Source organism: Sycon ciliatum, chromosome 4 (assembly GCF_964019385.1).
Source record: "Sycon ciliatum chromosome 4, ocSycCili1.1, whole genome shotgun sequence".
In the NCBI taxonomy this organism is placed as follows: Eukaryota; Metazoa; Porifera; class Calcarea; order Leucosolenida; family Sycettidae; genus Sycon; species Sycon ciliatum.
Genome location: NC_088646.1, coordinates 21,933,578 through 21,950,590, shown reverse-complemented (window position 1 = coordinate 21,950,590; position 17,013 = coordinate 21,933,578). Strand labels below are relative to the sequence as shown.

Genomic DNA, 17,013 nt, shown 5'->3' with positions numbered 1-17,013 from the left:
GCTAGGAGAAGAGGGAGTAGATGTCTCACCTGTGACAGTTTGGACCTGGTACAAGGCTCTTCAGATGCGGAGACGGCGGTGATACATCAAGCCAAAATTGACAATCGAGCACAAAATAAAGCGCCTGAAATTCGTCCTCTCTCAACTGAACAAGCGGACAAGGAAGTTCACTGACCTGAAAAACGTAACGCATGGAGACGAGAAGTGATTCTACATGATGCACGATGGCCAGGTCTGCAGAGTGTTCCCGAATGGCAAAGGAGAGTATTGCGTTCCTGCTTCGCCGCGCGTGTTCCACAAATCACGCATGCCAAAGGTTATGGTGCTCGCGGTTTGTGCTCGTCCGCGGCCTGTATGACTTCGATGGCAAGCTTGGTCTGTGGAGTTTTATGCTGGAGAGGCCTGCAAAGTGCAGCAATGTACGCACAGGCACCGTGGTCGGCGAAACCATGCTTCTGGAGGACGTGCGAGTCGACGCGGAAGCGGACAGGCAGAAAATCGTGGGCAACAGCGGCATGTTTGCGAGTATGCGACAGAAAATGTGGTGGTTCCACAAGAATGCGACGTATACAAGCAGCGATGCTGGCACACGTCAACCATGTGGAACGCTCATGGCTGGAAAGTGAAAATTTGGGAGACCGCGTGGCTCAAAGAAGTGCCCAGAAGCCGGCCTGCCACTGCTGTACCAGCACGATGGTGCACGTCTGCACACAGCCAAAATCAACGCATGTGTGTTTGCAGCGCAGGGGAAAGCAAAAGGGTTCGACATTCAGGTTGTTGTTCAGCCAGCGCAAAGTCCCGATCTCAACGTCGACGACTTGGTGTTCTGCCACAGCCTGCAGACAGACGTGTCTCTCGTGGCGAAGGAAGCCAGAAAGGAGCCTCTGCAGGCTGTGGAAACGTGCTGGCACGAGTACCCCACTGCCAAGATGCGGAGCGTTTAGCACTGTTTGTATGGCTCCTTCCATGGCATTTTGGAGAGTGGCGGAGACAACAACTACCAGCGCCACCGTGGAGGTCGTCAAGCTCACAGGTCGAGCGAAGAACTTGGCGATCTCCACGATCAAATCGTGTCTCGGCAACTTGTGAAGGCTGCGGAACAAAAGCTGACAGCGCTGGAGGTGAAAGTCAGTGAGAGGCAGACTCGATGTCATCAGCGAGTGAGTCATCGTCAGATCACTGCTCGCCATGAAGAGGTGAAGACGTCTGAGCCATTTTGCAACTCTGTACGGCTAGGCTTTTAGCCATGTCAACAAAACCCAAGTCCTTCGGGCACACCAAAACGGACGTATTCTATGACACCTGCAAAACAGGCAAGAGAGCCCTCTATTCCTTTGTTTGAGGCCTGAAAGAAACTGCTTCAAGATACACCACACCTATGAGGAGGATCAGTGTTTTTTTCCCTAAAATGCACTGGTGCCGAGTTGTGGGCCTTTTCTTGCAGGCCAGCTTTAGACCACCCCTTACCTACATTCCTCAGAACAGGAAAGGGTTAATGACGCCATCATGATGTCACCAACTTCTCTCTCTCCTTTTCCCTTTTAATTTATTTTTACTTCACCAAAATGCACAGGCATTTATGCCTTCTTACCGGATGATGAAAATTCAGTGAAACGTAACTCTGGAACGCCTGATCCGATCAACCTGAGACCTTCACCATTAGAATCAGTGCATTTTTCGCTACAGATTGTGAATTAATGCACATTGGAGATGACATGTTATTTCAGGGCATTTGTCTTCTATTATAATCCACCACATGACTCTAACCTGATTTCAGCAATGTCTTGCTTGCTGATCGAGTCGAGCGATTTGAGTGCACTTTCCAGAGCAGGTTTGGCTTTCTCCACTGCCTCGGTTGCTTTCTGTAGACACCAAGCCAAGAATATATGAAACAAAACAAACACATCATCAACACACGAGGTACACAGCATCAACTTCAATTCCATGCCCTTGAATTCAATACTGAAACCATAACTGCAGAGTGGGAGCAGCAGCACCTGCAGCAACAGCAGCAGAAGCGTTGACACACATTAATTTCCTGATTGGAGGCTCCCCTTTTCTCCGTCTGCCTGTCACATCATCTCCCCCTCTTATCACATACATGTACATGTATGTGCATTGTGGCATGTGTGTTTATAGATCTATTTCAGACAATTTCATTCTTACTCACATCAACTTCAATCTCAAGGCTGGCCTTCTCTCCGTCGAGTTCATTTCGCTCCCGTTCGATATTTCTACCTTGTTCATCGATATTAGTTTTCTTAGCAAGAAGATCCTGTAACAGCTGGTCCATATCCTTCACAAACAAACAGAGCAAGAAAGATACAACACTAACTGTTGTCACATACTCTCCTCAAAGTCAAGAAAGACAGGTACTACATTGTAGCACAAGAAAGGTTTAGGATGTCATTGTGAGAAACAGATGCACGACAATGCAGCTGGAACCTTGGCAGAATGAGACTGTGCATATTTCAGGGAGGTTTCTGTGCACACTGGTTTGGCTCGGAAGTCCACCATTAGAGGTCCAGTCACCATTAGAGGTCCAGTCACCGTTAGAGGTCCAGTCACCGTTAGGGGTCCGAGGTCCAGTCACCGTTAGGGGTCCAGTCACCGTTAGGGGTCCAGTCACCGTTAGGGGTCCAGTCACCGTTAGGGGTCCAGTCACCGTTAGGGGTCCAGGCACCGTTAGGGGTCCAGTCACCGTTAGAAGTCCAGTCACCGTTAGAAGTCCAGTCACCGTTGGAAGTCCAGTCACCGTTGGAAGTCCAGTCACCGTTGGAGGTCCAGTCACCGTTGGAGGTCCAGTCACCGTTGGAGGTCCAGTCACCGCTAGAGGTCCAGTCACCGTTAGAGGTCCAGTCACCGTTAGAGGTCCAGTCACCGTTAGAGGTCCAGTCACCGTTAGAGGTCCAGTCACCGTTAGAGGTCCAGTCACCGTTAGAGGTCCAGTCACCGTTAGAGGTCAAGTCACCGTTAGAGGTCACGTCACCATTAGAGGTCACGTCACCATTAGAGGTCAAGTCACCGTTAGAGGTCGCGTCACCATTAGAGGTCAAGTCACCGTTAGAGGTCACGTCACCATTAGAGGTCAAGTCCCCGTTGGAGGTTCGATGAAGACCACCTATCTACTACTCACCTTCTTCTTTTCATCCAGCTGTGGCTGGAGAGTTTCAATGTCCTTCTTCAGCTTCTCGATGTAACCGGAGGAGGAAGCAAGTTGTTCTCCACCCTTCTCCAGGCGATTTCTGGACAGGAATGAGATGTACATATTGAGCACGCATTGTTAGCGCCTTCAGTAAAGTAACACGTTTCTTTACCAAATAGCAAAAGTCTCCTCTGAAAAAACAATAGGTGTGTTTCATTACAATCATAGTCTGGTAGAATGTCTAAGGTTGTACTGTGAGATAGACAGCTTCTACAAGCCACTACGATGTACATGACTGTACTCACTTTCTTTCTCCCCAGTGCTCGCCCATTGCGTGCAGCTGTTTCAGGTAGGTCTGAATGAACAGCTGGTAGATGTTGGGCGTGATGTACATCATCTGCCCACCCATATCCTCCACCTCCTGCTGCAGCTTACACGCCTCGTTGTGCATGCGCACACAGGCCCGCACAGCTACTTCGCGTAACTTCTACATGCAGCATCAGTCACATCAACACAACACATACAGACCAGACATCAACAACTGTTTCTGAGTTTTCAGAGAGAATTCCGAATCTGTACTACAGAACACCTTTGGTAGCAAAAGAAGAGCCCCTCTGAATTTTAATTGTACTTTAATATGACTTGCTTTGAAACGGACACCAGCCTAATTCATTGCATACTGGTACCAAATAGTACACTTCAGCGAGTTTCTCCAAAAAATGCCCCCGGCGAAACCAAATTTTTCACTTGTGGATTCAATAAAATCATCCTTTCTGACTATGCACAAACAAATTCAGTAAAAAATTCCCCAGCATACCGAAGATACGAGCCCTCAAAGACAGCATCACAAACACAACCGTAAGACGTGTCCCAGTTTGCCTCAGCTTCAAAAGTTCCTTTCATCAATCTACGTACTTGGTCCAGCTCATCGCAATTGTCGCTTATCTCCCACGCACTTTTTGACGGGCAAAAGCCAGTCAGATCGCTTTTTCTGACTCACTTTTGTGTTTGAAGTTGTGATGGCAAGATCAGAGAAGTATTCTAAGAAAAAACCACCACGATTGTCGCGAGTGGCATCGCGCATGGCGGGTTTAGCTACACCAAGTAGCAAGCGGACGCGCGCACCTACACCGCGAAAGAAGTGTGCAGATGTGAAAACGCCGGATCGCTGGAGGATTGTCACCGCGTACCTTGAGCTCTGCAAGGGCCGTGATTGCCTGCCACGAGGTTCCATGGCCAGTCTGAAAGCCCGTTTTCCTCACCTCAATCGCACGGCAAGGACGGTACAAAGAATAGTCGACCTGTACAAGACGCAAACTATGGACGCGGAGGCTGCGGGGAGAGTCCGCCTCACACGTCGACGTGCCAGCTTGTCTGGAGGCCAAAACATTGTACTCACCGAGGAGCTTGCGAAGAAGTTGATTGAAATCAACGACAAGCATTGGGGTAAGCTGTCTTGTCAGAAACTTGCAGGCGAGCTCACTTGCGCTGGCTTCCCTAGCAGCACATCCTCCGTGAAGCGCTGGTGCAAAACTCTGGGTGCGACACGCCGTCGTCGCTACATAAAACCACTTCTCAGCCCCAAACATCAGCACGATCGTCTTTCTTGGGCGATCGAGCACTACGAAAAGAGCAGGAGGAAGTTTGTCGACAACAACAACATTTGCCACGGGGATGAGAAGTGGTTTTACCTCATTAGAGATGGTACTGTTTGCCGTGTGTTCCCCCAAAATGTTGCAAACGAAGATGGAGTTGTGGAGCAAGTCGTGAACATGCCAGCTGATCCGCGTGTGTATCACAAATCGCGGATGCCAAAAGTGATGTTTTTGGCAGTCACAGCTAAGCCGCGTGATGCGTACGAGTTCGATGGCAAAGTCGGTATCTGGCCATTCACACTAAAGCGAAAAGCCAAGCGCAGCAACCCGAAAACAGGAACTGTCGCTGGCGAAACTGACATCCTCGAGAGTGTCACCGTGACTGCCGAAGAGTACAGGAGTGTCATGCTAAAGAAGAACGGTGTGTTTGATGCCATGAGAGAGAAGCTATGGTGGTTCCATCGCGATGCAGCGACTCCTGAAGCTGGCAAGCCATTGTTTTACCAGCACGACGGAGCCAGGCCCCACACCGCGAAGGCAAATCAACAGCACTGGATTCGACATGGTGTGAAGAAAGGTTTCAACATTCGTGTTGTTACGCAGCCTGCGCAGTCACCCGACTTGACCTGCAATGACCTTGCATTCTTCGCAAGTCTTCAGACTGATGTCGAGATGGTGGCGAAGAGAACTGTGACGGACCTGGTGGCGGCAGTTGAACAGTCGTGGTCAGAATATCCAGTGGACCGTATGGCAGCTGTATGGAGAGTTCTTTATGCCTCGTTCAAAAGCATCGTGGAAACGCACGGTGACAATAGCTACAGTCACCACACAGGGAGCCGCGCTGCCCACAGTTCTTCAAAGCGCAGAGGTGACAGCCACAACCGCTTCTTTCCAATCTCTGCTATCCGCCAGGCTGAGAAGGCGAAAGAAACAATGGCCCAGCAGTTGGACACGCCAGCAACTGTCAACTCAAGCGACAGCAGCTCCAGCGATGCTGAATCGGATGAGTAACTCTTGTCTTGACTTGTATGTATCTGTGACCTCGCGTGGTTTGAAAAAAAACTTGCTATTTTTCGCTACCTTGCCGCCTTCAGCGGACTCGCTACGCTCTGTACAATTGCTGAACCTGTTGTATCTCATTTGAATGTCTTTATGAGTTGTTCTTCTGTACCGTAACGGCTGGGTTTGTCATAAAGCGAAGCAAACTTCAAGTTTTGGACTGTCAAAGATAAGCGACAATTGCGATGAGCTGGACCAAGTAGTAAAGATTTCGGAATGTCGGTATGCTTACAAAATTCACGTGAAAACGCCTGTACCTCCGGTGCCCCGTTTTTCTCTGCTGCTTCGCTCTCAGGCTCAAAACTGAGAGCTGGCCCCTGCCATGCACAGCCATGTGCAGGCTCTGACAAAGCTTAGTCAAACGGTTTCCAAATGGAAAGGAGACGATGCTGCGAATGGGCACCATTTCAACGCGTACAACAGCAGCAAGGGCCTGAAAAATGCCCGTTGTTCTCGACCTATGACTATGAGGCAGAAGCCCCCCCCCCAAAAAAAAATAATTGCCCGCTCTGTGACGCGAGTGGACTCAAACGAAACAGCTCAGTACATCACCTGTTTAAACCCATGGACTTCCTGTGCCTCCATGCCACGTGAGGGCGATGGCATTTGATGCAAGTTGCGCTCCCGGGCAGATACCACGTACATATACCAGTCGGGGAGATGTCCTATCTAGGACATCGCACTCTGAATGAGTCTGATTGGTTACCTGTCCCAGAGTTGTCATGGAAGCGTCGGTCGCACACACGCAATGAAAAGAAGTGCTGCGTGAGCATTTCTGAATGTATGTGGAGGATGCACGATCGTAATGGCGATGGATTTCTTTCCGAATTGGTCAGGTTTGAGGGAATAGGCGGAGAATATCAGACATCGGTGGGGATTGAGGTAGTGTATATTCGATTCGCCATCGAATACCCGACCGAATGGCCGTTTTCGTTTGGGGATTTCATGTGGGGTTTCTTGTAGCCACGCGGCGCTTCTTTGGAAACGATTGGTTCTAATTTTGAATGTTCTGCCTTTGGAATGTTTCTTCACGCCCCGTGCATTCATTTCGCCCCAAACCTGGCCATGCAGAGGAGGAAGACGAGGCAGCAGGCGCTAGGCCCGTAAATTACTGCCTGGAAGATATTATTCGGTCAAAGCTTGCTGTTGGCGTTTTTGATTTCTTGGATACGACAGCTCTTGGCTAAAACTGGACCTTGGACGGTCTTTCTTGGATATCAACCCAGGACGTGGTGGTCATGGACGTATCGCCATCGCTTTCAGCCAGATCCTTCTGCTGCCTGAAACCAATGGCGAATGTAAAAACTTTATCGCAGCAGCAGCTACTGCTCTGCTGAAAGTGCGAACACAAATTCAAAGTGCTTCGCCAATCCTCTTGTGCACTTGCAATTTTCAATGAGACCAAAACGATTCGCTTGCCAGTTCCTTTGTCCAGGCGTATTCCACAACGAGAAAAATAAAATTCGTGAAGGCAAGATACGAATCTCGACTCGCTTGAGGCAAGCCGCCAGGAGAACAACTTTTGAGACGAAAGCCCTCCGTTGCATTTGTTTTGAGTGCGACATGTTCATCTTCCTCGGACGCGACACAAAGTTTTGAGTCACGTGTCATGATTACTATGGGAACAGCATAGTATGTATGCTGGGGCATGCTGGGTTCCGTGATGTCCTATCTAGGACATCACCAGGACTGATATACACTGCGGCCTTAGGCCCCTTGCACACTACGTACAAGTAAAAAGTTGCTTTTTAGCGTATGCGTCAATTTCAAGCAAGTCCCGATCAGTTCCATTGCACACTTGAAAAGACTTTTTCGTTTTAATAAAATACTCATAAAATTTTCTATGGCAACTGCCGCCTCACCGGTGCTGCATGGAGATAGTGCGGGAAATTTTAAATTATTTAAAACTTTTCTCTCCGAGCTTGGTCTGCAGAAATGTTTGTCGAGTGTTGGTGAAATGCTATCACTTCGACATGGATCTGCGACTTCCCATCGAATGCCATGTCCAGGCCAACACTCCTAGCATACAGATTGAGGTCTTCAGCGATCTCTTTCTCCTTCTGTGACCTCTTCTTCATCGTTCCACATTTCTCCCGCTGGTAGTGTGCCCACAGCTCGATCAACTTCCCCTCCATCTCATCATTGAACACAACTTTCGGCATGCTGAACTTCATCTTCTCAAACTAGCTTCAACGCGACAGAAGGAAACAAACAACGTGCAACTACTCAAAACAAGGAACAAATCGAAAGTAAAAAAGAGCTGACGACAAGAGTCAAGAAGTCTCACGGAAGGACAGGTGCAAAGCAAACTACGGTCCAGAAATGCAAATAAAACATAAACGCGCCTTTGTATACCCGTCTGGAGTTTGCTGAATACGTTTGCGCAACATTTTAGGTTTCCCGCGAAAAGCAGACCGTTTGCATGGTAACTTTTACAGGAACGCAACAAAAATGGGATTTTCTATGTAGTGTGCAAGGGGCCTTAGCAAAATCTGACAGCTCAGATCACGTAACTGAAGGGCCTAGGTATACCACTCCATTTCTTGACGTGCTATGGTTTGATAATACTCGACGCAAGAAAATACTTCTTATGTAACCTAATACACATCAGCAGGTAGCCCGGCTAGCTCAGTCGGTAGAGCATGAGACTCAGGGTCGTGGGTTCGAGCCCCACGTTGGGCGCTGACTTTTTGCTTTCCGTTTTTTTGGTACAGAACAGCAATCTCATAAGTAGCTATACATGTACTACGAGTCGTAGAATGCTACAGTCCATTTCAAAACTATAGACGCGTACCTAGGCAAAAACCGTTATGCCAGCATCTATACCACATAAAATCTGTGATCACTTTGTGCATAATTTTTTCCAAATTGGGCGTCTGTTATCCAATCCTTTAGAAACTATATGAGAGTAATTGTGGAGCGATCCTGAGCAATATTCCGAAAACTATTCTCAAAAAGTTCCAGCCAAATTTGAAATATTTCAAAAACCCTACGCGTCTATAGTTTTGAAATGCACTGTAGTAGATCACTACACGAGATGAATTGTGACACATAACTTACCTTCAGTGTGCCCTCATCGGTGACCATCGGCACCTGCATGTCTTTCAGGCCTTCAAAGGCAACACGTAACAATGCCATGTCGTCCCACCGTTCAAACCAGTTCACCGACAGGGCTGAAGTCAGTAGCTGCGGGTGTGATAGGCAGACTTGACGAAACAGCTGGCCGGCGGAGCTTACCGCTACCACTATGTGAATATGGCGCATGGCACACTGTGGGAAGAATAATAAAGACGAAGCGGGCAGATCATCACTTCACTGAACTAGATGGGCAAATAGACACCTCTTAAAAGTTACCGTAAATAAAATTACCCAATTACTTCGGAAGTAGTTGCAAAATGAACCAAAAGTGCATACGTTAGCTAGCAACATGCGTGGGTGGCAGTAACAAGCTTCATCACGACCGACATACCCGCAAACACGGAGATTTCAACATAAAAACTCCTGAACATTTTGAAAGACAGAGACCGGACATTGTGGCGATAGTATGCACTCTGCACAACGCAGGGATCTATGACAAGTAAAGGACATTGCTTACTATTTCAAAAGCACAAAAATAGACCGAGTCCTAAACTTGGCTGAAACAATTCGTTTCTGCGAATAAAAGGTATGGCAGCAATTCAACGGCAAATGATGAGAAGCCCGATGGCATCAAACAATACCTCCAAAAGCTCAAACACTTGTACAGTCAGACCTCGCTTAACCGCACACATCTGTTTTCCACAAAAATATCCGGATAGGCGAGGTAACCGGATAACTGAACGCACATACTGTACATGCATGTGGCATGTCAAAAGCAGTGACATCATACATACATGTACATGTAGACAGGTCCTATGCAGTACAACTAGCATTATGTAAAACAAGCGAGAAAATGACAAGTGCATGCAACTGAGTGCTGTCCGCACACACCCAGCAGGTCAAGGACCTCATTTGCTTGTACAACTCCTTGATACTAGCTTCTGCAAGCGCTAGCCAGCCACATGCAACCGGATACGACGAAGCATTTTGTACACATTTTAACCAGTTTGTACACAAAATCATGCACCGGTATGCGGATCGCGAGGTCCGGTTATGTTGTATGCATAACATATGCTGCACATCGGTAACCAGCGATTTTCTTCCGGATGGCGAGGGATCCGGATAAACGAGGACCGGATAAACGAGGTCTGACTGTATTGGCAGAAAACGAGTGCACACTTCGGGATTTTGAGGATTCTTAAAAAAAATGGGCCTGTCCGGGATTTGAACCCGGGACCTCTCGCACCCAAAGCGAGAATCATACCCCTAGACCAACAGGCCAACCACATGCTTCTTTAGTTGCTGCAAAGTCATGACTATACATCTCTCATACATTGCAAACAATGGCTGCAATTACAAGTATGGAGAAACACCCTGGATCAAATTGATCTCTAAGTTCGTGTGACTGTCGCTCAAACCCGCCTATGATATGAGAGACTTACCTTTTCTTTTTACCTTTTCCATTGAAAAAATAAAGTTAAATCTTTACATACTTTTCTGCGGAGTTGCTTACCAATGGTGCTCAGAAACTCTTCCCAAATCCTTTCCCTTCCAATGAACCCATAGGCTAGTTACGACATTGCTACCGAAAAGCTACAAATTACATTACATCAGTATTCACATTCGTCATTTGCAAGTTTCGTCAAAGTGTCGTCTCACCTCCTTCAACTTTTCCTCATGGTCAGGTTCTGCTGTCATAGACTTGCTACTGGCGGGCCTCTTTGTTTGCGAGGGCTGATGGCCACTAGCGGGCCTCTTTGTCTGCCTGGGCTGATGGCCACTGGCGGGCCTCTTTGTCTGCCAGGGCTGATGGCTACGTCGCTCTGCGGCTTGCACTAGTGCCTCGGCTTCCAAGTGCTCAATTATGCCCGGCAGCCAACCATGCTGCATCACTGTGGTGACGGCGTCCAAGTGACTGAGCTGAGACTGGGAAAGGAAATCATGACAGCAAAACGTTGGCAAAGTATGTGAGGGTGTGCACTGAGGCGAGGATCTGAGGAGTCAGCACGGCTGCCATGGCCGCTACCTAAGCGCACCTTGAGAACCAAACTGTGTACAATGTCATGTATGCATTACTGGCCAAAAAGGAACACGTGCTGCAGGGTGCCGAAGAACGATACATCGGAGAACAGGCTAGATTTTACCAGGCGCAGAATACTCGTATGTACAAATACGTGAATACGTGAATTATTCATAGGCGTATGGCGTAGACTACAACTCTGACCCCCCCCCCCTCCCCAGTTCTTCGGCACAAGGCATTACTGTATGCCAACTTAAATGGACTGTGATTTTAGGAAAACATACATAGCAACAGCGCCGCACGGTCGAAAACCTGGTCAGGGCAGTTCTGCCAGGGGTCCTACCTTGGAGAGCTGTGCAGTGGATACAAAGATCATTGTGCCCTTATCCTCGCCGACAGCACGTCGCACTGCGTCTCGGTAGCAGGTCTTGAATGCGGCCTGCATGTCACCGGTACCGCTGCCGCTGACTTCACTCCACTCCAGGTGGTCCATTAGTGCTACAAGCCGCGCTACCGATGCCCTGCCTGTGCCCACCAATCCAATCTAAGCACAGATGAATAGCAATCAGTGGCCACTCAACAATAGTCATATACAACATCCGTGGATGCCTTCAAACTGATACAGTGATAGTTCCGCTGATTACACCCCCCCCCCTCCACCCCCGGCATGTACAGCTAAGCTGATGATGAGGTGAAACGCAGCCAGTGGTTGACACAGTGTTCTGGCAGTATACACTATATTGGTAGTCCTGAATGCTAGAGCTATTGATAGCTTGATGCACTAACAAAGCATTCATGAAAATAGCACTCATATCCGTCTTCTACCAATCTCCCGACACCCCACACACAGAGACACGAAACCGCCGCCATTGCTGCCACCACCACCACCACCACAACTGGACGTGCGCCACACACACACACACACACACACACACACACACACACACACACACACACACACACACCTACACATACATAGACATGTCCAAAGCGATATCTAGGAGATGCTAACAGGGCAAGCACCGTCACCATGCTGGAGGCCAGCAGTTGACCAAGACGTACCAGAACGGCATGGCCTCCAGGCTGATTCATAGCGCGAGACAGACGTACAACATGCCTCGAGATGGTGTCAAAGAATACGAGCGTCAAGGGCTGAAGACAAGACAGCATGCAAAGAAGCTCATTTTCAATCGATAGGTGCAACACTTGGCTAATTGACCCTTGGCTTTGGTGCTGCATTGATCAAATTACATGACAGAAATCGCTGCACGGTGAGTATTAACTGTTAGATTTCCAACACAACGCCAATTCCATTTCACCGATCACTGCTGTAGATATACCCCTTCATTCATTCCGAGTACAGTTACTAATGTAGCACCAGCCAGGAGAAGGTTCCATCCAGGCACTGACTGTGCAATGCCATGACACTATGTGACACTATCTTCAATATTCGGAGGCTTGGCTGCAGCCAACTAAGTGACACTATGCGGCATTATGTGACTTCTGCCATTGGTTCGCCACTCTTACCTGTACTCCCTTGGTCAAGTTGTACTGCTCTTGGCATTGTTTCAGTGCGACATTCAGCACAGTGGGATCTGCAACCGTGGCCAGGTTGCGAGGAGGTGGACTTAGCGCAGCATCTAGAAGGTCCGTAACCACCCTCTCATCACGCAGAAATGATTCGCGGACAACCAATACCATCTGAAAGGAAGAGCAGAAGCACGAGAGTGATGTAAAAGTAAATGGATAGTGCGCAGTTTACATGCAGCTAGTTATCCATGTTTATAATAGGCGCATGGCCACCTATAATAATATGATGATGAAGCAGTAGTATAGTAAGCAGTTCACATGATTCAAAACATGAGGCCAGTTGAAGTCCCTGCATTCACCCTGAACATGCACACGCTCTTTATTTGCCTTACTTCAAAAATGACACGTAACATGTCATCATGAATCTCTGTGAACTTCTTTAGATCCAGGTGATCATTGATCCGGTCACGGAACGTGCAGCGCAGGGCAAAGGACAACAGCTTGATGGCCGATTCCCTGTTGTCCATGATTGAGGAGGTGGCACACCGTAATCCAAGGACAGCCTGTCAGCAAGGGGCCAATGGACACACGCACATAAGTCAAACCTGTCCCTGCGGGCACCCGAGAAAAACAGACACTTGTAAAGCGAGGGCATTCCGTTGCAATCCCATTGATTTTGGTGTACATTTTAGTAGGTGCGGGCACTTGAAAGTGCGGCCACCTGTGAAATAAGAAATGCGGACACTCCGGCGTGCCCACATCACTGTCCGCGCTGTACTGATCTGAGACTGACAAAAGCACGCAAGTTGACTGGGGTTAGACATCCACTCTGTACCATGTGTACGAGATTGCATCGCAGGAAGTGTGATGGTTGCATTTATTGGAACAAACAAAATGACGTGAACGTTCGCCCTCAGTCCCCTGGGCGTACGTAATTACCAGCCTGTCCGACTGTGGTGTTTGCGGGTGGTAACAGTTGAAAGATTTACAATTCCATTACTGGAAGAGCCACACTGTTGGGAGGATATGAACTTCCGAATAGAACATTGCAAAACAGTATGATTATGGTTGAGCTAAAAACCCTACTTCACAATCATGGACAATGTATTTACGATCTCTCAAAACTGGATAGATGTACATGTCCGTACAATAAATAGAAGTACATGTACAAATAGTCAGTATCTGTATGTATCTCCTGACATGAGCACACACGTACCTTGTTGATGTCTCGAGAGTCAAAAATGTAGTGCGGTCTGGATGGCGTGGGGTGCAGCTCCTTTTGGATTCGCTCGCACACGTACACAACGCCGTTGACCAGTGTTGGGACCAAGTTCATCAGCTCCAAAGAGAACTTGTCCGCCCACTGCAATCGCAGGATGCAGGCGTACAAGCCCTGTAGTGTTTTCGTGTCCAGACCCCGGAGATGAACTGAACTGTATGAGCATGGGAACATCACAGTGAGAGAACATTGCGCAATAGTGGTTAAACTTTTCTAATTGTCCGCAAACTCCATTCATTAACCTGATGATGGGCCAGGCCCAAAAATTTGGTGTAATGTAAATCTTAATTTTAATTTTAATCGCAGTGAAGAGACAGTTTTTGGAGTTTGGAGTTGAGAAGTGGAAGTCTCCTAAAAGGAATAGTGGTTAGTAAAGATATTTGCAGATGAGCAATATCCGGGGAGCTTACCAGAAGTGACGTAAGAGACGTGGAGATAGCTTTGCATGGGATTTACACGTGGCCACCACAGCACAGTCTTCCAGCATCTGCATGGGGCACAACACATGGAGAGGATCACACACGCACAATGTACTTCCTCCGCGCCACCGCAATGCGCACTTATCTTTGCCACGGTATTTTTTTGTCATTTCCCCTAAAGCTGGCCACATTCCCATTGCTGACAGGATCGGTATAAACTTAAGACAGGTGTTGGTTTCTTGTATGCCAATGTGTTTCACTAGCGCGTAAGGCCATTCATGGCACCATCCTGATAACTGGTTCACACAATTCATGAAATGTCATGGTATGGCTGAGGCAATCCAAACGCCTCCCGCCAAGCTGCCTCACACTGTAGACCTAAGTAACTACCTTCGCTGCGATAAGCAACAAGCACAATCTTACCATCCAGTTGCTTCGTCTGTCATAGATGGTACCGGTGTCCAGGTACTGTCGCACGGTTTCTGTCACCAAACCACTGCTGGACGGCTCGGGAATGTGCAGGTCCTCCACGGCTAGGAGCAACTATACACGCACAGACACGGAAGACCGAGCGCAGGTAAAAACAGCAGTAAAACACGTTCCACTGTCCAAATACATGTTATGCAATTCTAGTCGAGCATGCTTCTTATGCAGCGTATGCGGGTACCAGTTTGGAGAGGTACCTGAAAGAAACACATCATGACTCTACATGACTGTACAATAAGAATGATGAGAGAGGTCACACACCAAACTCTACTAAAAGCAACACACGCAAGTGCACGCTTAGCACTTGGCTGTACTCACGCGCTGCTTTCCTGCCGGCGGCACGTAGACCTTTCTCTGCTTCTTGACGACGGACCGCATCCAGCGCTGCCGCAGAGTACTCGGCGTTGTGCTCAATGTACAGTGGGCGATGTTTGAAATCCAGGAAGCACTGGGACCCGATGGTTCGTCGTCCGAAGCGTCATCGTCCTTCACCTCCAGCGTGGGCTCCGGTGCGATGGTAGCTCGCAGTGCGTGTACCATACGGTAGTTACTGTGGCTCAGGTAGGATTCTACCAGGTTCTGGTGACCGTCAAAGCCGTCCGAGACCGTGCAGAAGCGCGCCATGCAGCGCTGCAGCAGCATGCTCTTGCCAGAGCCAGGCTCGCCGGTGAGCAGCACAGATCTCCGTTGCCGCAGCAACAGGGCCACGATGACGGCCGTGCGCGCCGTCTCGGGCGTGGCCAGCAACAGGTTGTCTAGAATGCGCGTGTCCGCGAAGAGAGTGTCGAAGAAGTTGTGCGTGTTGAAGACCTTGCCCGCGAGAGGATCGTACGTTGGCAGCTTGGTGCAGTCCATCTCCGGAATGTATTCGTTCCACTTGATAAACTGGCCCAAGTCGAAATCAAGCACATAATCAATCAGGCGTGATGGTTGTGGTGGGAAACGCACGCCAAGTGGCGGTGAGCCACTGAGGCGATTCCGCACGTGCATGTCAAATATCACAGGCAAGTTGCTGAGGGGCATCGGTCCACTACCCAGGTTGGTCGTCTCAACCTCAACATCCTAGACCAGCAGTGCAGGCAACCCCAACACACAGCACACAGAGTGAAGAAAGCCATGTAGCAACGACATAAACCATTATAGAAAACACTGACTTCAATAGCCCACTGAGCCATGAAACAATAGCATAAGTACATGTGTATGCGCTTGTTCATGCTATAAACAGGAGCTTGGAACCTCAGTAAAATTTACATGTGCAGGGGAATAATCCCCATGCACAGGTCACAGGTAAGTTTGTTCATGAGAACAGGAGATTGGAACCAGGAAGTAGTAGTACTGCCTAATTGGAACCGGAGCAGGGGAGTCCCCAGCACAGATAAAACTTACCTGCTGAAAGACAGTGCCAAAAGACCAGACATACGCCATTGCAAACATTCTGCCGATCAACGCCATTCGGGCATCTAAGGAGTGCGAGAGGATGGTCACAATCTTGGCCTTCTGCACTCTAGCCTTCCACTTTGACTGGCGTTTGGTCTTGGGCTCGGCAGGAGCATTAGTAGCGTAGCCTCCGTGGCTCTCGACGTACTCCAGGAACCCTGAGAGAAGTGCCATCAGCGTTGTTATCAGGCCTGTCGTTGTCATGGTAACAGGCATGACGTGCTTGTAACGCTCAACCAGTGTAATGCCGCTGTCCACCACCGCTTCAAACAAGCCGTTCAGCTGCTTGCGGTCGTCGTCCGTCAGCTGTGCAACAAAAGGAGAGCCACATCCATTCATGTTTTGGAATATTGTATTCCTTTGTTTCCTATTCTGCTGTTGCATGCATATTAGCAGGTCATTGACCCCGCTCGTTCCTCATTCTTCATTCCATTTGGCTTAAGCGAAGACTAGCCAAGTCAACGCAAAAAGGCTGATAATAATAACATCCATTCATCCTCTAGTGGGTGGAGTGCGACATGGTGCTCAAGTGGAGAAAGACAGAGGTCTGACATCAATAAGAACACTGTAGAGCTGCAGAGCTGGTGTAATTCTAGCATCAACAGGAGTGGCCCGATCCATAACAGTTGTATATGATGACGTAGTGCTATGCACAACTGCATAGCTGTGTCGTATGGACATGCGTGAGACTACGAGAGACAAGCGACAGAGGCTACCCATACCTACCCCCATGTACACTCCAGTCCACAATGTATGCTTACCGATTTGGGCAAAGACTGAAGCCATTTCCTGACAAGAATCCTCCAGTCCAACTCACCAGAGTCCTGCACCAAACACATGCAACATGCCCCCCAAAATAGAAATAAATCACGGTTCGCATGAGGCTCGGTCAGACTGAATTTTCCGCATGCATGTACACTGGAACGCCGCCATCCTCAATGTGACCAAGAAGGGATCATAATGGC

The 17,013-nt window shown here is 48.6% G+C and overlaps 1 protein-coding gene and 1 non-coding gene across 2 annotated transcripts in view; both read right to left on the bottom strand.

Annotated features, from left to right (window-relative positions):
- The window catches only part of LOC135815033 (dynein axonemal heavy chain 6-like), a 109,281-nt gene that overhangs the window by 30,456 nt on the left and 61,812 nt on the right, over nucleotides 1-17,013 (bottom strand). The window contains exons 35-50 of the mRNA XM_065328258.1: nucleotides 16,810-16,872; nucleotides 15,998-16,354; nucleotides 14,930-15,673; nucleotides 14,549-14,668; nucleotides 14,117-14,193; nucleotides 13,644-13,860; nucleotides 12,820-12,990; nucleotides 12,425-12,598; nucleotides 11,960-12,049; nucleotides 11,241-11,441; nucleotides 10,537-10,803; nucleotides 8,860-9,069; nucleotides 3,451-3,632; nucleotides 3,137-3,245; nucleotides 2,171-2,296; nucleotides 1,768-1,862 (exon numbers count right to left, since the gene is read on the bottom strand). Of these exons, the coding sequence (XP_065184330.1) occupies nucleotides 1,768-1,862; nucleotides 2,171-2,296; nucleotides 3,137-3,245; nucleotides 3,451-3,632; nucleotides 8,860-9,069; nucleotides 10,537-10,803; nucleotides 11,241-11,441; nucleotides 11,960-12,049; nucleotides 12,425-12,598; nucleotides 12,820-12,990; nucleotides 13,644-13,860; nucleotides 14,117-14,193; nucleotides 14,549-14,668; nucleotides 14,930-15,673; nucleotides 15,998-16,354; nucleotides 16,810-16,872 (3,203 nt within the window). The remainder of the gene's footprint in view (nucleotides 1-1,767; nucleotides 1,863-2,170; nucleotides 2,297-3,136; nucleotides 3,246-3,450; nucleotides 3,633-8,859; nucleotides 9,070-10,536; nucleotides 10,804-11,240; nucleotides 11,442-11,959; nucleotides 12,050-12,424; nucleotides 12,599-12,819; nucleotides 12,991-13,643; nucleotides 13,861-14,116; nucleotides 14,194-14,548; nucleotides 14,669-14,929; nucleotides 15,674-15,997; nucleotides 16,355-16,809; nucleotides 16,873-17,013) is intronic.
- Trnap-ugg (transfer RNA proline (anticodon UGG)) lies at nucleotides 10,087-10,158 on the bottom strand. The gene has a single exon. It is a non-coding gene; the product is annotated as a tRNA-Pro (tRNA).